This window comes from Solea senegalensis, linkage group LG9, assembly GCF_019176455.1.
Source record: "Solea senegalensis isolate Sse05_10M linkage group LG9, IFAPA_SoseM_1, whole genome shotgun sequence".
NCBI classification, from domain to species: domain Eukaryota; kingdom Metazoa; phylum Chordata; class Actinopteri; order Pleuronectiformes; family Soleidae; genus Solea; species Solea senegalensis.
In genome coordinates, this window is record NC_058029.1 from 2,561,173 (window position 1) to 2,582,789 (window position 21,617).

Here is a 21,617-nt window from a genome sequence, read left to right on the forward strand (position 1 = left end):
GTGTTTATTTAAATGTCTGTTGCCGTGCGGACAGTTTTGCATTTGAGCACTGTTGAAAAACACGCGCGCCTCTGTGATGAACGTGTTTGTGTCACAAACACAGTCAAACAGCCCCATCATTTGATGCAGAGCTTCAATCAATACATATTTAATTATAATAATAATAATATTTATTATGATTATATGATGATTTCAGGTGCTGTTCATGTGTGCTTTTCAATGTCATTCACACTCTTATATATCATATTAAAAACATTTTTAATACACCATGTTTACAAACGTCCTTTTTAAACAAAAATGATGTTTAATGCTAAAATATAATAATTATTATTGTTATCCATACATTTATTCGCGGATTCAAATGTAAATAAAAATAAAAAGGCAAAGCACATTATTATCATTATATTGATTAACATGTCAAATCAAAGTTGTAATTTATACTTTATACTTTATTTATACTGAACAAATGTAAGTTTTAGTGGTTGAATGTTACGCTTGATTCATTTCCGGCTGAAATTATTAAAATAAAAAGGTGAATTAGTTTGTTCTTTGCCAAACAAATAACAATAAAATACTATTTTTAGTAACATTTATGAGGGTCATTGTGTATTTATGTTGATGTGTAATTAGACACTTTGAGAGTGACCACCTCCTCTGTTAGATATTTGCAGGATGTTGCAGACGAACGCATGTTTTCAGGGCTTTTAAGTCGTTTTAACTTTGAGCTACAGCTGGACATTGTTGGCTTTGATTCTGGTCTCGAGACACTCAGCTCACTTTGAACATCGTCAGACCAGGTACCAGGTACCAGGTATAATATGATCTCTATAATCTATAATATAATCAGGTATATAATGTCTGATGGAAAAGCAAAACAAACCGAGCTGAGTCGTGGAAAATCGCCATTAGTGTAAAATGAACATGAGCGATGGGGATTGTGTACCTTGCTCAGGCCGCCCCCTCAGTCACAGACCAAGCTCTCTTTTCTGTAATCTTATCTTATCTTAACTCACATACAGTACATTCTTTTCCATTCACACTCGTGCGGCCTCGTGACTCACTGTGGTGTATTTTCCCAGCTGACGAGGGGAAGGTCTCTCTGTGAGCCCTGCACATCTTCTCCTCCATCAGCTTGTACGTCTCCGCCACCACCGCAGCCACCGCCTCTTTCTTCCCCTTCCTCCTGTTCCTGTCGTTTCTCACCGCTGGAGGAAAGAGCGACAACAGCTGACATCAGCGCTGACGCCTGAGCGACGGAAAGAACTGAAATGACATGTTAGAAATAGTCAGTGAGATTATGTGGGGATTTCTGGACGTGATTCAAAAAAAGACACTTAAACTTAAACTCATTTTCATTCAAGGATTAAGTCAGTCAGTCAGTCATCATCTAACCGCTTTATCCTCCACCAGAGGGTCGCGGGGGGTGCTGTGCCAATCTCAGCTACATCGGGCGATAGGCGGGGTACACCCTGGACAGTTCGCCAGTCCATCGCAGGGCCACACACAGATAGAGACAAACAACCATTCACTCTCACACTCACTCCTATGGTCAATTTAGAGTGTCCGATTCACCTAATCCCCACATTGCATGTTTTTGGACTGTGGGAGGAAGCCGGAGAACCCGGAGAGAACCCATGCACACACGGGAAGAACATGCAAACTCCATGCAGAAAGGCCCTTGTTCCAACCGGGGCTCGAACCCGGGTCTTCTCGCTGCAAGGCGAGAGTGCTAACCACTACACCACCGTGTGGCCCTTCAAGGATTAAGGATGCCAGTAAATCTGAGGATAACAGGGCCTGATATTAATGCTGGCGGGCCAGTTTGGGCCCACGGGCCACCAGTTGCAGACCACTGTGGTGGAACCATGTTATCTTTTTCACAAATGCTGCTGTAACCCTGTCATCACATTACAGCGTCCTCCAGTCCACTGACTCAGTTCAGGCAGCTGTAACACACATGTCAGGGAGGCTCAGGATTACGCAACAACACAATCTCTGGCTTCCTCATTCTACACCCACGGCCCTCCCCCCCTCCTCCCCTCCCCTGAATGCCCCATTTCACGTCCACATTGTGTAAAGTGTCCGACTCAGCTCATGTTACACGCTGACCACAGCAGTTACATAGCATCCGTCCGCCCGCTACATGTGCTGAGCTGCGTTTATGTAACGTGTGCCAGCAGCAACAATGTGAACATGTGTTTGGGTGGATCCGTCTCTGCCGCCCTATCACTGCCATCAGCCGCCGCTGTGTGACACCCACTCGCTGATCTGGGTCACAGCACTTGTGGCTGTTTGTTCCTCTGACACTGGAGTGTCAACGGAAGTGTCTCGGGGTTCAGGGAATAAACTTAAAGATAAATAAATAAATAAGGGATTGAGAGTGGTTATTAATGAGTGTTCAAAACTGTGGACGCACGCGCTCTGGCAAACTGCACAAATAATCTGTGTCGATAACGATGATAACAAAGTTAGTTAATGTGTTTTTTACGAAGCGCTAAAGCCATTCATCGTTGACCGCGTTATCCTCCACATGACCAGAGGGGGCCGCTCTAACTGCTCAGTAGCAAGAAACACAATAATCCATCATGACATCGCAATGAGAGATATTCATGACGACATCTGACAGAGTTTCAAAGTAAAAGTACCTGTTTTGATATGGAGTGATCTGTAAATCAAAAACAGAGGAATCTATTTAAAAGTCTGTGTTGACGCTGTAATTAAAACACCAAAAAAACTGCTCGTATGTGTCATTTCATTTAGCGTTGAATGTAATGTGTAATGTGAAAATTACGACCGAATGTCTTATTGTTACTGTTGTAAAAACATTGCGAGCAAATCATATTTAGTATAATATTCCATATCACACACTTGCTTTGTTTTTATTATAACTTGTGATGTTATGGGCCGCATGTGGCCCACGGGCCATCAGTTTGACACCTCTGATTCAGAATAATAGAAGAAGTAGTAGAAAATAGTAGAATTATTTATTATTTATTTACTTATACATGTATTTATTTATTAATGTATTCCTATATTTATATATACATTTATTTATTAAGCTGTATTTATTTATTTATTATTTATTTACTTATACATGTATTTATTTATTAATGTATTCCTATATTTATATATACACATTTATTTGTTAAGCTGTATGTATTTATTTATTTATTTCTACATTTATTTCTGTATTTATTTATGCATAAGTCAGGTTTCATCCTCCATATCAGAGAAGTTGTCCACGAAACATTGGCTCAGTTCAGTGCTTCCGTGTTGGAGATGATACATTTGCTTTATTTAGTCTGAGGACACAAGTTACAGAAGATACTGAGGAAACATCACGCCGCACATACTAACAACATTATTCTCTGTTATCGTCGCCTATTAGCTTAACTCCTCCATAAACAACACAATCATTGGGAAGCAGCTCAATATCCTCTCGACTGCTCAGGAGATGGAATAAAGATGGTCCACTCAGGTCTTTTTGGTTTGGTCTGAGGGAAGATTCTTCCACTGAAGCTTGAAGTCTGTCCATCTCAGGTTTGTCAGCCTTTTGACGATCTGAGGAGAAATAAAGAAATGTGCAAGCTTGTGATGACTAGTGAAAGCTCTGATATGTAACACGAGTGGTGGAAGTTGAGGAGAAGGACGAGTGCGGAGATGCCAGAACATTATCAAATATATTTTAACATCTAGCAGCTTCGGTATAGATACAACATGAGATTGAGATGCAGTCTGACGTAAGCGAGGCTAGAAAACTACGTGGGATGTTACCTGCTGGAGAAACTGTTCAATAACAGCTGGATCTGTCATATCTGCATCAGTCATAATCTTCATCCCCACCGTGGTCTTCAGTGTGGTCACTGTAAAGTACAAAAGAACAAGCACGTCACTCATGTACTGTGAAATTGAACTGAGACTTATTCTTCTTATTGAACTATCACCTTGATGACAAATGAAAGGCCGCGACAACGAACAGGGTACGTCATCACAGTAATGTTGAGGCCACACTTCGACCACACAGAACTGGTTTAAGCTTAGGTTATCTGGTTGAAGGCCTCTCCAGTTCTTGAAGGAACCGTGAGACCCGTCAGACCATGTCCATGGCACTCGGTACAGGCCGATCCAAGACGTCTGATTAGCAGTTTTTGAAAAGACCAAAGCGTTTTCTTCAGCGTTCTCAATCACAGCAAGGTCTGTGTAGTGTTGTCTGCAGTATTCCTGAGCAGAATTCCATGATTTCACAGTCGGGATGAAATGATAGACTCTCTCTGTTTGGTTTGTGACTGCGATGGACAGAAGTGAAGTCAGTGTCTTTATATTTGTTTGATCTTTTCTGTGCAAAAAGGCAACAATTATTACACTTTATTTGACACTTTCTTTTTCTGGCTCACAGGAACACGTCTAATATTTTTATAAACAGAAATAAAAAGTGATCTTTTTTTGTGGATAAAACCAAAACGAGTGCGGAGTTGAAGAAGAATATTTAAGGAAAACATTAAGAAGATCAATTATGAATTCATGTTGCATTTCACCAATTCATCTGTGCAAGTTCAATGTATAAGGATCGTACAGTATAAAGGGTAGTTCAGTGTCTATTTCATTAAAGGCTGACATGAAATGTTTGCATATCTTATGAATGTGTTTGTTGCCTTATCTCACCATTACACCGACAATGGTGTGTTGTTTGGTTAACTCATTTATTTATACAAGCACTTCCTCCTAAAAATAAACATAAACAGAGCTGATGTAACCTCAAATGTCTTCTTACCTGTGTAACAAACAAAAGCGTAGGCACCGGCACAGGTGGCGTCGCCCCAAGTTCCATCAGGATTCACGACGACACAGGATTCACTTCCATTCGTAAACGAGGGCTCGCCGCTCGCCCAAGCCTCAAAAGTAGTTTTGCCTGCTTCACCAGACACTGACCATCTCCAGGAGTTGGACTCATTTCCGAGGTTTTCCTTCCAGGATTTGGGGTCATCAAACAGTCCGATCCATGCAGCCTTATAAGAAAGTGTAGGTTCTCGCATGCTTGTATCATCGTAGCTGTCAAAGGTTGCCAGGTCGGTGTAATGCTCTCTGCAGTAGTTCTGAGCCTGGAACCAGGTCATGTTCTGGTTTATGTAGTAGTACATACGAGGAGGAAACTTAGAGCAGGAGCTGAGGCTCCATCCTGAGATTTGATGATAGAAAGTATCTTTAGTGTTTCATGATTGAATAGTTTTAAAGGTCCAGTGTGTAACAGTGACTGACATCTCATAGTAACACTGCAGAAATAACAAAATGAAGGACTCCTCCCCTCACCGCTCCCTTCCCCAAGTGCATCAGGCATCTACGGTGGCCTTTGCATACCGGGAAGGATGTTAACACTCTTTCACCGCTCTCTTACGCTCTCTGCTGTTCCCTCTTTGTTGGTTTATGCATCAGGTTCATGTGGACAGAGCTGTTATTTACCCTTTTCCTTTTTGGTTTGTCAATTCAGGCTGTTGTAGAAACATGGTGGTGCAAGATGGCGGCCGAAAGTAAACACACCTAAAGGCTTATTCTGAAGGTCTCCGCACACTGGACGTGACGCAAATACACGAGACACAAAGTGTGGATCATTCCGATGCAGCCGGACACAGCAGCTCGGAGTGAACGTCGGAAAATTGCCCGGGAAAAATCGACCATGATCTGAAAACTAACATGAAATGAATGCTGATTGATTCGAAATATTTGCAAATAATTTGCCCGGAAAAAAAACAAACATGTCCGGTGTGCAAAGGCCTTAAGGCTCCATTTTTATTTTGAAGTCATTATACAGTTATACAAACATGTATAGTTAAGTATAGGGTAGTATATTCAATTTCACACACTGGACCTTTAAAAGTTTCTAATCTCTTACCTTAAACCAAGCAGCCCTTTAATGTTTAAACAAATACACGTACAATTCATCATAATATCATCAATGAAATAAAATAATTGAATCTTTTCCCTGACGTGAAGCATAGAAACAAAGATGTACTCGCCTCTTCATTTCACTATCTGCACTTCTGTTTCTTTCACTTTAAAGAAATTCATTTAAACACTGTTTTACACGACAGTGCATGTAAACACTTGAACTCACCATAAAAGATCAGAGTCAACGTCACATAACAACCCATCTCTGATTTGACTGCAAACAAGAGGAAAGCAGGTCAATAATACAGTATTTTTTTTTAAAACAACAAAAAACTGCATACATATTTTCTGGATGTGTTCCAGTGAAGTGAAATAGAAATAATTATCCTCTATTGTCGTTATAGCATTACTAAAACAACAAATCTAATGGTGGCCTAAGACGTCAGCACAGCACTGTATATATTCAATCTATCTCCATTTCCAACATGAGTTTGAGTTCATGCATTTGTAGTTCTTTCATTTTTTTTAATTTTCCATCTCATTAACTCACTCACGAAGACTCACAATACTCACAAGTTTGAAATCCAGCTGCTGAAGGATGTTCAAATCTGAACTCCAAAGGAGCCGGTTCTAAACGGGATGTTATAAAGCCCTGGACAATTTACATATGCGACACGTGCGGTGGTTTTTTTTGATGCACAACTAACTAACCACCAGCAACAAACAGGCAAACAGGATTCAGCTGCAGAGCGCTAGAACCTGAGGTCATTGTGGCAGGAATAACACGGATTACATCTATAAACGCATATATCAGACAACATACAGTATATATATCTATATCTAATATAAGAACATTCAGACCGTACCTAACTTAACAGACTACCCAGCTCTTGAACAAGCGTTAGTCATTTGAAAACTGCTCGATCTCTGTTCTTGAGTCTGTGACCTGAAGATAAATCAGAAAATTCAATCGGATTTGAAAAAAAAGGAAGAAAAAAGTACTTTTTGTTTGTATTTCTATAGTTTTTTTTCCATCAGATTGCCTAAATTGTGCTGAAAAAAAGGATATAAGACACTCTATATTGCACACTAGTATAGCCTCTGTATATACGTTTTTAATATAGTAACACATCCTAAATCCTTTGAGTTCTAAGGGTTAATATAAAATATGGATGAGCATTTGCATCTGCTAATAAAGACTCTGTGTGGTTAACCTCTGCAGGACAAAGCCTCTCAATGAGTCTGATATAGGTAAATGAGACATTTGAATTCAATTCAAATGTCCAAAACACTAGTAAACAAAAACACATGAATAATCTGCGTGGCTGAATCTGAGACAGGTGTTGCATGAAAATAAATTATGCAATATTATATTATTAATATTGGCCAGTGATAATTCCTCTGTTTGAGAGTCGGTTAGGGGCTTTCTTTCGATTGATGGTGTTGGGGCAAACACAACTATTGTAAAGAGCATATTTTTTGTCCTTCCTAAAAAAAGATTTTTTCATCTTTCAAACCAAAGTGTTCATTTCAAATGACATGATTTCTTCAGTACCTGCTCTGGTGAGGTTCCAATAAAGCTGAGACGAAGATCCCCCAATTGGGGAACCCCGACAGAGTCACTATTCACTATTTTCGATCGTGAAAAAAGTTAATTTTGAGAGAACATTTCGAAGCTGGGCATCAAATTAAATCTATTTTAAATGTGACAAACACAGCTTAAATACCACCTATATGAATAACTTCGTACCAAGCTTCGTAAATACCGCTGTGTCAAGATTTATTGCACATTTCGCCGCATTTCTGGAGCTAACAAGCCACCATTTTGTCACAAACACACACCACATGGCTGAGACTCTGCTGTTTCCAACGGTGTACACCAAAGCAGCATACGACAAAGCATTAGGGAGATAAAAGCCACAGAATACAGACAACAGAAGTGTAAAATGTTCTTACCTTTCATGAAAAATTCATCTTTTCCCGGTTAGACTGACTTCCTGTGTTACATTCAAAAGCTTCCTGGCGTCTCTATGTGATGTCATCACGTTTTGAGAAGCATTACTCTATCCTAAGGCAGCAGCCAGGCACACCCGCGCGCTCTGTTGCTTCTCATTGGCTAACAAAGCTGTCAATCAAAATTCGGAGCCAACAGCGTCCTTCTATTGGCTGTAAGGAAGCCAATGAGATGTCGTCCATTCATTTAGACCACTCCCTCGCAGAGATACAGACCAGCACAGAGAGACAAGTCTCAGTGGACCCATTTGGTGTTTGTTTTTGGAATGGAAAACACACCAAAGTCTGCAGGAACTTTGAAACAATGCCATACATTGTTTTATTGAACATTAAAGTTATATAAAAGTGAAGAAAGTAGTTTTATACGTGGTTTAAATACAGATGGCACAGATGTTTCCAAAATGTGCCAAATGAGTCAATTTTTGCACTAAAATCTCTCTAATTTTGTTCTGCTTCCCTTGATCAAAGTCAAACTTTGCAGAGATTATGTTCACAGGTTGTACTTTGATGTGAGTGAATTTAGAGCTTATTCTCCATCATTCCAGAGAGATTTTCATCTTTATAATCTTTTTTTTTTTCCAGGAGAAGCTGAATTATTTTCATTCTTTTTGTTTGCCATCTTCATTTACTCTTCACCAGTAACACTGATATTTACACATCTTAACAAATCCCACAATTTTTCCCTTTACTAGTGTCAAAATAACCCTTCCAAGTTTATATCAGGCTGGTGTAGGCCAACAGCTCCACCCTGTGGAGGAGCACGGTTACTACTGCTCCAAGGACTGGAACACAAATAAAAACACAAACTAAAGGGTATTCTTCACTTGAATTTATTCATACTATACCATTTTATATTCTATGTTCATCAGATATTTATATATTTATATATATATATATATATTTATGTAGATATTTACATGTGGCATTCGTGTTGCCAGTAGAAGAAACATAAATTCCAACAAAGTGAACAGACAAAAACAAAGTGTCAAGTTCAGTGCTGTGCTGAAAGCAAACGCACGCAAAACAAATCTCATTTTGAAAAAAAAAGAAAAAAAAAAGGCGTCATAAAAACCATAAGTGACAAACAAAACACCTGGGTGTCGTTATATGTACAATAAAAAGCTTTACATGGTGCCGCCTCACGCTCATCTGTGGGTTGTTTCTGCTCCAGAACTCGTGCAAATGTCCCCCAGAAATCACCACGTCAAGACAATCAGAACAAACGCGACACGCGGTCAAACTACCAAAACTGACGCTTTCTGAGGCAAAGGGGAGGAGCCATGCATTAGCAGCAATCGTCACACATTCTTTCTCTTTTTGTTTGGATTTCCCCCGATAGCTCGCCTTTTTCTCGCCGCCGTGTTGTCAGTCAAAATGTTAACCACACAAACGTTTGTCACATTCACTCGCTCACCACAGAATTACACTTTGGAATTAAACGACAAACATTATCATCTCAAAAATAATGATATTCACCAGTTGCTCGTCGTTTCTTGGAAAGGTCCAGTGTGTGTGTGTGTGTGTGTGTGTGGTGTAGGAGCGCTTATTGGCCGAGAGTGAATATAGTAACACAGTAATGTGTTTGCGTTTGAGTGAGTGTGCGTTGGTGCGTGTTTCTAACAGAAAACAGCCAGAGTGTGCGCTGTGGAGCGGGAGCTTTCTACGCTGTGGTACGTGAAGAGTGTTAGGTGTCGCCAATTCTTACACACTGGACCTTTGAGAGCCAGTTAAGTCCTCTTCTGTCTGCGGGACACTTGCATGTGTTTGTGTCTCTCTTCTATAAATACAGTACGTCTGAAAGGTTCTTTTCTACCGACCTCGTCAACTTAAAAAAATAGAATAAAAAATGAACAACTTTCAAATACATTCTGGAAACACACGCAGAATAAGGGTTGGTCAAGTCCATAGGGCGAGGAGGTGGCGGCGCCGAGAGGCAGGTCCTGGTGGTGGAGGTGGAGTCGTGTGAAGGAAGAGGGAGGAGATTCACCCCGAGGAAGCTTTTCAAGGGTGAACTTTGAAGGAGAGCAGTTCCTCTGAGTGCATGTTGTTGAGCGAACGCAGCTCGGGAAGCTTGAGGAGCAGCTTGGTGAAGGTGGTGGCCGCCGCGTCGCCGTGGTTCTGCACGACCAGGTCTCGCAGAGCCCGGATCAGATTGTCCTGCAGGGCTTCCACCGAGTTCAGGTCCTGGATCCCGGAGCGGTCTGTGGGGAAAGCGCGGTTGCGTAAATGCTATGGATGTAGCCACCGGACGAGTCCAGAGTCACACATACGTGTACATTTACGACGTCAAATGGTAAACCGGTTCTTACCGGCTGAGACGAGCACCACGGCGGTGAAGAGGCTCATTTCGTCGGCGTCGAGCCGCAGCGCTGCCAACTTCTCGCTGAACTCGCACATGGAGTTGAGCAGCTCGCCGGCGCCCAGCGAGCGCAGAGTGTCCAGGCTGTAGCACTTTCCGCTCAGGAAGGTCACCGTCCGCTCGACCACGTTGAACAGTGAGGCAAATCGGACCATGAGCACCTGGAAGTCAAGCGGAGGAGGATTTTTAGTCGGACCGGCTCTGATTGGCAGAACCACAGTAAAAAAAAAAAGCTGCCTGTGTTTTTCCCGTTCTCTCACCTCGAAGGTTCCGGCCTTCAGGAGGCTGACCTGGTCGTGCTCGGGGAGGTTGCGGAAGCCGGGGATTTTCTTGGCGAACTCGACCACCTCCCGCACAGCGGGGGTGAAGCTCATGGAGAACTCCTCCCAGACCTCCTGGCTCGGCTTGTGGGGGTCCACGTAAGGCGAGGTGTTCATTGGGCAGACCTGCGAGAAAGAACAACGACAGAAGGTCACCGTGAGTTCAAACGCTTGCCTGTTATTTCAAACAGCGAGGGAGTAGAAAAGGTGAAAATGACTCACCAGGTGTGCTCTGCTGTTCGCACAGCTGCTCGCTCCATTATAAACATTTGAGGCAATCTGTGCGTTCAATCTGTGCTGTCTTTGGCTGTCTTCTGACAGCTCACAGCTGGGGGCGCTGTTGAGCCGCTGCTGGTGAACGCCCCTCTCGTCTCTGTAAGCGGCGTTGGTGACGTGTTGGCTGTTGCTGTACGAACTGTGCCGGTAAACACCGTTGCTGTTCCACAGGTTCCAGCTCTGTGGTTGCTCCTCCGCACGGTTTCCACACCGCGTCTCCAGGGCGACGGCGGACGGCGAGACCTGGCCTTGCCTCTGTGACCTCTGCTGGCTGAACGCTAAGGCGTGTTGGTGCTGCCTGCCGGTCGTGACGACGGCCTCGTCCTCGCCACTGTCTGACGAACAGGAGGAGGCGGAGCTGGAGTTGGTGTCCATGGACAGCACTGACTCAGAGTCCTGGGGGCATTGCGGCGAGGACGGGCTGGAGCACGACGGGGAATCGGAAGCTGAGGACGAGGAAGGCGAGGCGCCGGCGTCGCTGGTCATGGCCTCCATGGGCAGAGGCGGGCTCTGGTGGCCGTGCAGCATGCTGTGCAGCTGGCTGTTGTTGCTCATCATGTTGTTCATGGCGTTCTGCATCTCCAGCAGCATCCTCTGCTTTTCCCTCTTTGGGATGCGGCCGAATCGGACAGCTGGTGGGGAGAAACGGCATCCATCAGATGACACACTGCAAAGTACGGAGGTGCTGAGTGAACAGAGTTCAACACAAAACTGAACGCTCACCATCTCTGGACATGCCGACAGCCAGACACTTCTTAAAGCGACACTGCTGGCAGCGGTTCCTGTTGATCCTCATGATGGTGCAGTTCTCCATCTTTAGACACTTCTTGTACTGGATGTTCTGCTGGATGCTTCTCCTGAAGAAGCCCTGCGGAACCACAGTTGGCATAAATGAGCATAAACATTCGACATGAGACGGACAAGCGGAGGGGCGGAGCTTCGCTCCAGGAACTCTTCTCACCTTGCAGCCCTCACACGCGTGGACGCCGTAGTGGAAGCCCGAGGCTACATCGCCGCACACCTTGCACAGCAGCACCATGCCGTTGATTTCTGCAGAAACAGAGGTCAGTGAGTCACGGGCGGTTGTTTTTCTTTCCTTCCTTGATGAAACCCCTCCCTGATGCTGTGCTTACTGGTGATGCTGCTCTTCGAGGAAGCGGAAGAGCGGCCAGCCTTGTCCAGGCCGCTGCCGCGCTGGAGCCCGCTCTTGGCCGGCGGAGCGATGTCCACTAACATGCCCACGGCCCGGCTGGGCAGCGAGGGGCGGGGAAGAGTCGGCGACGTGGACAGGTAGCCGCTACTGGGGCTGGTGCTCATGAAAGAGTCAGGGCTGGGGGCGGAGCCGGAGGAAATGTAGGCAATCACACCTCCTGTGGAGAGAGAGTCACATGGTTCATTCATCAGTCCGGCACAAGGGGAGCTGGAGTTAAACCCAAGGTGAAAGGTCACCAGGTCACTGCGGGGTCTTTATGCTGCAAGGCATCGGTGCTGGCCACTACACCACCGTGCGAGGAGGGAAAATTGCCCAGTTGTTGTCGGACGTGGGAATTTCCATGTTGTTTGTCATTATTTGGCATTTATGACTGAAATGCTCATAAGTTTTAAACAACTGTGTCAGACTGTTCATCCTTACACATAGAATTCAAATAATACTCTAGAACAGAGACAACGGCAGGAATTACAGCGTAAACCACCGCGATAAAAAAAAAACTGGCAAATAAACAAACTCTTAGTAGGACAGTGGCAACAAAAAACTGTATCTCTGACACACCGTGTGTGTTTTCACTGCTGTGATTGACCTGCTTTATTACCTCCACTGCTAACTGGTTGGATAATGTGGTTACGTAACACGCAGGGGTCCGTGTGCGACAGCAGTGTACAGACGGGGTCAGTGTAACGCGGTTGTAAGGAGGCAAATCAAGCAGCAGCAGGTTATACAAGCACAGGAAAGGTCTCAGTGAGTCAAACCCTTTGAAATCGCCAACATTTTAGAAGTTTATTTGAACTGAAAAACCGTAAACAAAGTCAAAATATTGTTATTTTTTGTTACAAACTCAATTGTTTCTGCTGTTTTTTTCCCCATTGTGAACTTTTAGTGAAAGCAGATTTTTGATCTGAGAGAAAAGGTGTTTTTTGTTTGACCAGTTGTTTTTGGGTTGACTTTTAAAAAAGGTCACAGTTGACGATTGAGGCTTTAAAAAAAAAACATGTCTTATTTCTATTTTAATGCAAAAAAAAAAAAAGAACAATGACGATGTAAAATAAAAATGACTCAAATGAAGCATCTACTGTTGTTTTTTTCAGTGTGAACTCAAAGGACCAAGGACAGACAGACGATTACCTAACCACAACCATGACTGTTCTCTTTCAGGTCCGCCCACACGTGGACCTGTCATGGATTTCTGTGAAAGCAGCAGCAGAAGAACACAGAGAGAAAAAAAACTAGGTCAGCCGCAGCGCTTTCCCTCCACTCTCACGTGGACCCTGTAGCTCTGCCTCGCGCCGCCTGCTCAGGGCACACGCCGCATTATGCAACGTGCTGCGTCACGGGCCCGCGCCGCGCCCAATCAGCGACGGGAGTCGGCGCGGCGCGGCGCATGCGCCCACTGACCCCGCGCTTCAGCCAATCAGAGGCGTGTTCCCGCGCAGCGTGTACACACGGGCACATGGCTAGGCCACGCTGTCCATGTGAGCGCGAGGAGGAGGGTAACACTGTTGTTGTGTCAAATGCTTGAACACGTTCACGCTGCTGCTGCCTCCAAAAAAACACCGTAACCGCCCTTTAACCATCCACCATGACACTTACTCAGCCCTGTCATTACAACACTTACAAAAAAAAACAACAACTTTATGTGTATGTTCAAAATAAACACAGAATCTATGATTACTGAGCGCGCGCACACACACTGTACTTTTACAACTCATTTCCATGTCTTTAAGCTTTAATTTGACAAATTATTGTCTGTTTTTGCTTCTTCTTATCCAGAGTTGTCCTCACCTCGTCAAATATGAAGTATATATATCAAAAAGAGATTTATTACATATTATTGATGATAAAACACGGATTATGTGATCTGTAAAAAAAAGTTGATAAAGCCCAGTGAAGTAAGTTCATTCAAACTCTCTACTTATTTCTTTTTAGTTTGAACACTAATAATAATAATAATAATAATAATAATAAGTATTTAAGTGTATACAAGTGAAGTCTTTTTTTTCTTCTTCTATCTATAAAGTTTGTCAGCCATTTTGTTTTCCCTGTGTTTGTGTACATGTATGTGATCGTTCACACGTTCCCATTCAGAAAATGATCAACAAGAAGAATTAACACTACTGCCTAAATCTTCTCGACGACACATACACATATATATGTTATAATTACGCATGCAGTGTGTTCTACAGTCCTAACTCTGCACCACATTTAAAAGTTTGAATGACATTTACATTTGCTGCACAAACAGTTGAGTTAAAAAATAAAAAATAAATAAACATTAACAACAATAACAGCTGCATTTTTAAAGCGTTTTCATGCAGATATGTCCTGAAAATATGTCAAAACGCGTTCTTCTAACCGGGCTTGGCTGTCCCGACGTCCTCAGGCATTTTTCACCGACACGCGCAGCTCTGTTGTGGGTTTGAAAAGTGGATTCACCGGTGTCACGACGTCACGAAGTGCGAGGACGGTGAGGATTAAAGTCGCGTGGAAACAAGTGATGAATATGAAGAAGAAGACGTGGAGGTCATAGCAGAGAGACAAATCATCAGCAGATCCACAGACGATGTGGCTTCTTCAGAGAGACACTGAGACACTGAGACACAGAGAGAGAGTCTTCCAGGAGTCAAACACAGGAAACTCCCCCCCTTACTCTGTGTGTGTGTGTGTGTGTGTGACTCAAAGGAACTGAATGTTCTCAGTATTGCAGGCCACGCCCCTCTGGCAGGCAGATCTGGCCACTTTAACCCAGTGACACACTTTCAGGACCACGAGGGGGCGGAGCCATGCTCCCCGTCGACGTAACGGTGGAGGGGTGTCGAGGGCGGTCACGTTGCACTGCACAACGTGCGGGAGGGTGAGAGCAGCGCGAGGAACAGTGGCGGCACACAGCCGTGCAGCGTGCGAGCGCGCGCGCGGACTCACGCACGCGCGCGCACATGCTGCTGTTGCTGAAGCAAAGAATTATGTCTATCTATCTATCTATCTATCAGTCTGTCTGTCTGTCTGTCTGTCTGTCTAGCTATCTATCTATCTGATTCTATCTAAATGTCAGTCTGTCTATCTGTCTATCTATCTATCTATCTGATTCTATCTAAATGTCAGTCTATCTATCTATCTATCTATCTATCTATCTATCTATCTATCTATCTATCTATCTATCTATCAGTCTGTCTGTCTGTCTATCCATCTATCTGATTATATCTATCTATCATCTGTCTGTCTGTCTGTCTATCTATCTATCTATCTATCTATCTATCTATCTATCTACCTGATTCTATCTAAATGTCAGTCTGTCTATCTATCTATCTATCTATCTATCTATCTATCTATCTATCTATCTACCTATCTGTCTGTCTGTCTGTCTGTCTAGCTATCTATCTATCTATCTATCTAAATGTCCAGTCTGTCTATCTTCTATCTATCTATCTATCTGATTCTATCTAAATGTCAGTCTGTCTATCTATCTATCTATCTATCTATCTATCTATCTATCTATCTATCTATCCCTAATATAATCCATCTATCTGATCTATCTATCTATCTGATTCTATCTATTTATCAGTCTGTCTGTCTGTCTGTCTATCTATCTATCTATCTATCTATCTATCTATCTATCTATCTATCTACCTGATTCTATCTATCTATCAGTCTGTCTGTCTATCTATCTGATTATATCTATCTGTCAGTCTGTCTGTCTATCTATCTGATTATATCTATCTGCCAGTCTGATCTGTCTATATCTGATTATATCTATCTGTCAGTCTGTCTATCTATCTACCTGATTATATCTATCTGTCAGTCTGTCTGTCTATCTATCTGATTATATCTATCTGTCAGTCTGTCTGTCTATCTATCTGATTATATCTATCTGTGTCAGTCTGTCTATCTATCTACCTGATTATATCTATCTGTCAGTCTGTCTATCTCTATCTGATTATATCTATCTGTCAGTCTGTCTGTCTATCTATCTGATTATATCTATCTGTCAGTCTGTCTGTCTATCTATCTATCTATCTATCTGATTATATCTATCTATCTATCTGATTATATCTATCTATCGGGTTCTATCTATCTGAAAATTTAACATTATTTTATATTGTTTTTAATTTTTATTTTTTCAAGTCCCAGAACCTCTTGGGCAGGAAGTAGCCTATTTCTGCAGGAAGTAGATGCACATGCGTAGAACAAATTGGGTTTTCCAGTCCGACATGGATACTTTCACATGTAATCTCGAGCAAGTTCCCATGCTTTCCGCCTTCTTTGGTGTCTCTTTTGACACAAAACAAGAGTGTTGTGCTACTGGAACAAATCCCTGCACTCCTTCAGTTTGAGTGGCCCCACACGGATTTGAGCGAATGACGAAAGTCATGTTACGCGGCCCCTCATGGACCACTTGAAATGTATGACCTCGCCCTTTTCCTGTCACATGACAAACTGAACTAGTTAGCTGAACAAAATTAAATTTAACTTGATTGATTTATGAGTTTTGGTGCAAGAGAAATATAATAAAGAACAAGGGAAACTAATTTTATAATTTCTTATTATTGTTTGGACAAATCCGCCCTGCTCAGACATGGGTACTTTCTCATATAATCCCAAGCAAGTGTCCATGGTTACTGCATTCTTTGGTATCTCTTTTGGCACAACACAAAAGTGCGCCACCAACTGGACGAGAAAGTGTTGCGTTGTGTCGTTCCGCGGACCCGAATGGACTTTTTAAACAAAATGACATTTAAAGGATTAATGGATGAGTTCTGGTGCAAGAGAAATATAATAAGGAACAAGGGACACCTTATTGTTATTGATTTGGACAAACCTGCCCTGTTTCCCACACCTCGCGCACTAATCTCAATGACATCTCTGACCTATTTTAAATAGAACTGGCAGCTCATACTGTTCATGGCTAGAGAACATTCTGTTCTTGTACTGATAATAATTGCATGTCGTTATGTGACATTCAATGTGCTTACTGTATCAAACGGGCGGGGCTGGCTAGCTGCCCGAAATCACGTTCAGGTGGTTGAATTCAAGAGAACATTTCCGAGTTCATTGAACGTTACAGTGTTGCAGAGAAATGCAGGGAGTTTCATTCTTTCTTTCCTGAGATAAAAATGACTGAAATGGCGAGAAATGTTTGTTGGTTTGTGATTGAATATGTAAGAAAACGATAAAACGATAAAAATATGCTTTATTATAGATTTTGTTGGCTTCTTGAGCAGAAACGGGCAGAGCCTTCATTTGGTGACTCTGTCAAGGCTGCACTTTATCATCGATCCTGTTCATATGGACAGGACTTCGAGGCGCAGCCGGGTGGCGGAGGGTTTGGGAACTAGAGGATGACGCGGTCCAACCGGCTTCACCGAACAGTGACCTATAGTTTGCTCTGGGAAGAGGATCAGCACCTCTTCATCTGAGGCCATGGCACTCAGACGGAGAAGGGTGGATTGTCCACTTCAGGTCAGCGGGGAGTCAACTCCCCAAGTGTAGGTGTTTCAGGATCTCTTGGTCTTGTTGGCGAGTGAGGGGAGAGTGGAGCGAGAGGCTGATGGGCGGATGGCGGCACCAGAGGGAGCTGAGTCGAAAGGCAAAGCTTTCAATTTACCGGTCAGTCTACGTCATGGACTATGGGTAATGACCGAAAGAATGAGATCATGGGTATAAGCGGCCAAAAGGAGTTTCTGGTCTCTGGTTGAGGAGCATGATTATTCGGGAGAGGCTCAGAGTTCAGCCACTGCTTGTTCCGCATCGAGATGGTGGCCCGGGCATGATGCCTCCTGACCCGGGCGTGATGCCTCCTGCCCCGGAGTTTGATGCCTCCTGATCCGGGCGTGATGCCTCCTGGCCCGGGCGTGATGCCTCCTGGCCCGGAGTTTGATGCCTCCTGACCCGGGCCGTGATGCCTCCTGGCCAGGGCGTGATGCCTCCTGGCCCAGAGCTTGATGCCTCCTGAACGCCTCCCTGGGCAGGTGTTTCGAGCATACCCGACCTGAAGGAGGCCCAGGGCAGGACCCAGGACACGCTGAAGAGATTATGTCGCTTGACTGGCCTGGGGACACCGAGGTGTCCCACCTGGAGAGCTTGTTGCGGTGGACGGGGAGAGGAGCGTGTTAACTGTTACTCATGGAGACTTTTTTGCCCGTGACGCACAATCATATTGCCAACAATCTCATCCCTAGAACGTTAATCAGGAAGTTGGTCTGGAACAACGTCCTGTGTGACATTACAAGGATCAGATAGATTGAGTCTGTGGAAGTGTGCAGTTAACTCTCACAGGTTAAATCCAGCACTCGTCCCCATTCATTGTTGCTGCATCTGAGGGTTAGGGTTAGCCCACACCCATAGAGACTGAGTCATGTGACGTGCAGAGCTCTATACTTTGGTGGTTCATCTTGGCCTCATCCATCCGTCCAGAACACTCTGCTCCAGAGCCTTTGCGGCTCCTCTCTTCACTTCCTGTTTCACTGTGGTCTTCAGATTTTCCTGCTCATGCCTGATTTGCATCTCGTGGTATTGGTCATCTATATTTCTGCTTTCAAAGTTTGCTTCACATTTTTAAGACCGTGACGCTTCACTGCTCTCACAGACGGCCATCGTCGTCCTTGTCTGCTGCTCACTATTTACTTTCTCAGGACATTAAGTCGTTGTTTTGGCTTCACCTGATTTTCTGTGGCTCCGGTTCTCCGGTTCTCCCCCATTGATGTCACCGGTGAATTCATTCGGTGCCATGTGCCGTGTCCTCAGGTGTTTGGACAAATAAATGAATGAGCTCTTATTAAGTCTTATTCCTCTTAATGTGAAGTCTTAGCGTCATTTTAACCAAAGAACGGAGTTTCTTAGGAGATAAATCTGCAGAGTACTAAAACTTGCATATTAAATTAATATTTTCTTTCATTTCACGCAGTTCTAGTTATGTGCTCAATGTATAGTCTCTAAAACATCTAAAACACCGGGTGTCCAGCATGTCAGACGTCATAACTCTGAACTGCTAAACCTTTAACTTGGCTAAATACTTGATGGCAGTAATTAGAGCCCGAGTTTGTTGTGATAACTTTCGTGAGTACATCACGGGGCTTCCCCATACCACATGTACAGAACACTGTGTTCTTCCTCGTCATTAATTGTAATAAGTTTCCGCTGTTCTCTGTCTGCAAACTCGGACAGGACCAACGACATACCGTACCAGCTGAGTAAATGTGCGGTCGGCCAAACTACACACCTGCCAACCACAGGAATGCGTTTAATCCAGTGGGAGGATTTGTTGTTGCACGTGTACGTGTGTCGCACGTGTACGCGAGGGCGGCTTTTACGACAAACTCCGGGAGGTAAGAGTAAGAGAAGATTGCTGAAATACACAAGAAAGTCAAGTAAAAACAGAAACTCTCCCATGTGTTCGGCTAACATTTGGACGGAGTGAGAGCATCTCTTTATTTCCCAGGCTCAGCTGGTGCGGCCACAGTTCAAGCCTCGCAGGATTGGTTTGCTCTCGGCAGAACACGAGATCATCAAATCGTATTTTAAGAGCTGAACACTGAAGCACACATTTAGAGAATTGTTCAAACAGTTTGTTATAAAAAAAACAAACTCCCTTCTGGGGATTAAACCCATGTATTTGTATTATATTTCTGCCAGAGCAGAGCTTTTGTATTTTGTGACACATTATTATGGTTATTTTTATGGTTGTTGTTTATGTTGTTTATGGTTGATGTTTTTATGTCACTCCTCTCGCTGTGGTTTCTCTTTTATAAAAAGAGAGAATAGTGATGTTGGGCCAAAGCTGCTGCCATCAACTGGTTTTCCCATTGTTAGCACCCTCTCTCTTGGCCGGTTGAGGATTTTTCAGAGGGCTGTGGTGCAGGAAGTGACGTACTGGGGGCCCGAAGTTTTCACTACAATAGAGGATTTTGAGAGAAATCTCAGAAAAGCGAAAAAAGAGACGGCTTCTAAGTATATGACGTACAAGAAACAACTCGATTTCGGGGAAAAGAGCACAAAGTTTTGGGGAATTTGGTGCGACTCAATTTTGCCTCTGTTTTCACCTTAGAGGGCGCTATAGAGCCCTTGAGCAACACACGGTTCCGGGAACTAAGCCAATATCGCATTTTGGCCAGACCTGACCTTCATGCAAAGTTTCAAGAGTTTTTATGCACGTTAACGCCCCCAAAAATGACCGCAAAGCCACTGATAGAAAAATAATCTGAAGGATTAACAATAGGCTCCTCACATGAATTTGTGCCAGGAGCCGTTTTGGCCCCTGCCGTTCTTGGCCTGGGCCGTAGTAAATGCTTTCTTCAGAGAATCAGCAGAGTAAAGGGAAGGGAAGTGCATTCCAAAGCTGTGGAGCTGCGGCCTGGAAGAAGGAGGAGCCACCGAGTCTTTGATCTGAACATCTTCATGATCTTGTTGGCGCACGTGTTCTCAGAAGGCTGGAGGTGAAGGACGAGGCTTGACCATTAAGAGCTCCGACAGTCAATACTAAAATCTTGAGATGAATTCTAAAATCGATCGGCAGCCGGTGAAGGGAAGAGAAAACACAGGTCGCGAGTTAAAAACCTTGCTGGACGGACATGGACGTTTATTTTTGCGGTTCCTTCACAGTTTATCATAAAACAACTCCCAGGTTTCATAGGCTGGTGATGAGTGTTTTATCTTTACCTCCAACAACCGTGACATGTATCCTGAATTTACTACGATCGATCGCACTTATAACTACATGTTTAACTACAGCGGAAAACTTCAACAAACCTTTACTCTGAAAGCAGGATTCTCTGCTGACGTCTCTCTGATCTACATACTGTGATAATTACGAGGATCCTATATCTGACATAAAGCTATAAATGGAGTGATACGTGTTGTTGACAGAGTGTGTGTGTGTGTGTGTGTGTGTGTTATTATCTTGGCATGGTTACAGGATGTGGAAACCTTCAGGCATCATGTTTCTGCAGCACCTTCACTGACACGACAGCGCAGGGCAGAAAAGGGGGTCACAAACAAACGTGGATTGAGGTCACCTGCTTTCAGCTGGCAGACTAGCTGGTTACCAGTTAGTAACTCCAACTGGGTAACCGGTAATCCTGCTTGGTGTTCCCCAGAGGCGACGAGGACTTCACTCCACGCAGGGCCCGAGCCATGGATGGCAGGGGCCAAAACGGCTCCTGGCTCAAATCCGTGGGAGGAGCCTATTGTTAATCTTTCCGATTATTATTCTATCCGTGGTTTTGTGGTCATTTTTGAGGGTGTTACTGTGCATAAAAACTCCTGAAACTGTGCATGGAGGTCAGGTCTGATAAAAACTCGACTTTGGCATTGTTCCTGGACCTGTGTGATGCTCAAGGGCTCTATAGCGCCCCCTAAGGTGAAAACGGAGGGTAAAATTGAGTCCCACTGAATTTCCCGGAACAAAATGAAAGATTTCAAAATGTGAGGTCAGGAAACTCTTGCCCCCCCGACTTGTGTGGGGACACGAGGGCCCGATCATGACTACAGACGGCCCTAGTTTTATCTGTCGTTATGCACATCGCTACCTTATGTCTGAGTAGGGAGTTTACAGCGGATA

At 43.8% G+C, this 21,617-nt stretch overlaps 2 protein-coding genes across 3 annotated transcripts; both read right to left on the bottom strand.

Moving 5' to 3' along the window:
* Positions 1–3,273: 3,273 nt before the first annotated feature.
* Positions 3,274–7,885, bottom strand: LOC122774517 (hepatic lectin-like). 2 transcript variants are annotated; one of them, XM_044033889.1, is made up of 6 exons: positions 7,840–7,885; positions 6,110–6,157; positions 4,772–5,176; positions 3,945–4,286; positions 3,775–3,863; positions 3,274–3,561 (listed from the first exon to the last, which is right to left on the bottom strand). In XM_044033889.1, the coding sequence occupies exons 1-6, from the start codon at positions 7,844–7,846 to the stop codon at positions 3,475–3,477; spliced, it is 978 nt and encodes a 325-aa protein (XP_043889824.1). In that variant the 5' UTR covers positions 7,847–7,885; the 3' UTR covers positions 3,274–3,474. The 2 variants fall into 2 exon arrangements, with proteins under 2 accessions (XP_043889824.1, XP_043889825.1); XM_044033890.1 differs by lacking the exon at positions 3,945–4,286.
* Positions 7,886–8,710: 825 nt separating this feature from the next.
* nr1d2a (nuclear receptor subfamily 1, group D, member 2a) lies at positions 8,711–14,717 on the bottom strand. The gene is made up of 8 exons (XM_044033888.1): positions 14,421–14,717; positions 11,985–12,221; positions 11,813–11,901; positions 11,575–11,719; positions 10,798–11,483; positions 10,516–10,701; positions 10,206–10,416; positions 8,711–10,097 (listed from the first exon to the last, which is right to left on the bottom strand). The coding sequence occupies exons 1-8, from the start codon at positions 14,449–14,451 to the stop codon at positions 9,898–9,900; spliced, it is 1,785 nt and encodes a 594-aa protein (XP_043889823.1). The 5' UTR covers positions 14,452–14,717; the 3' UTR covers positions 8,711–9,897.
* Between the last annotated feature and the right edge of the window lie 6,900 nt (positions 14,718–21,617).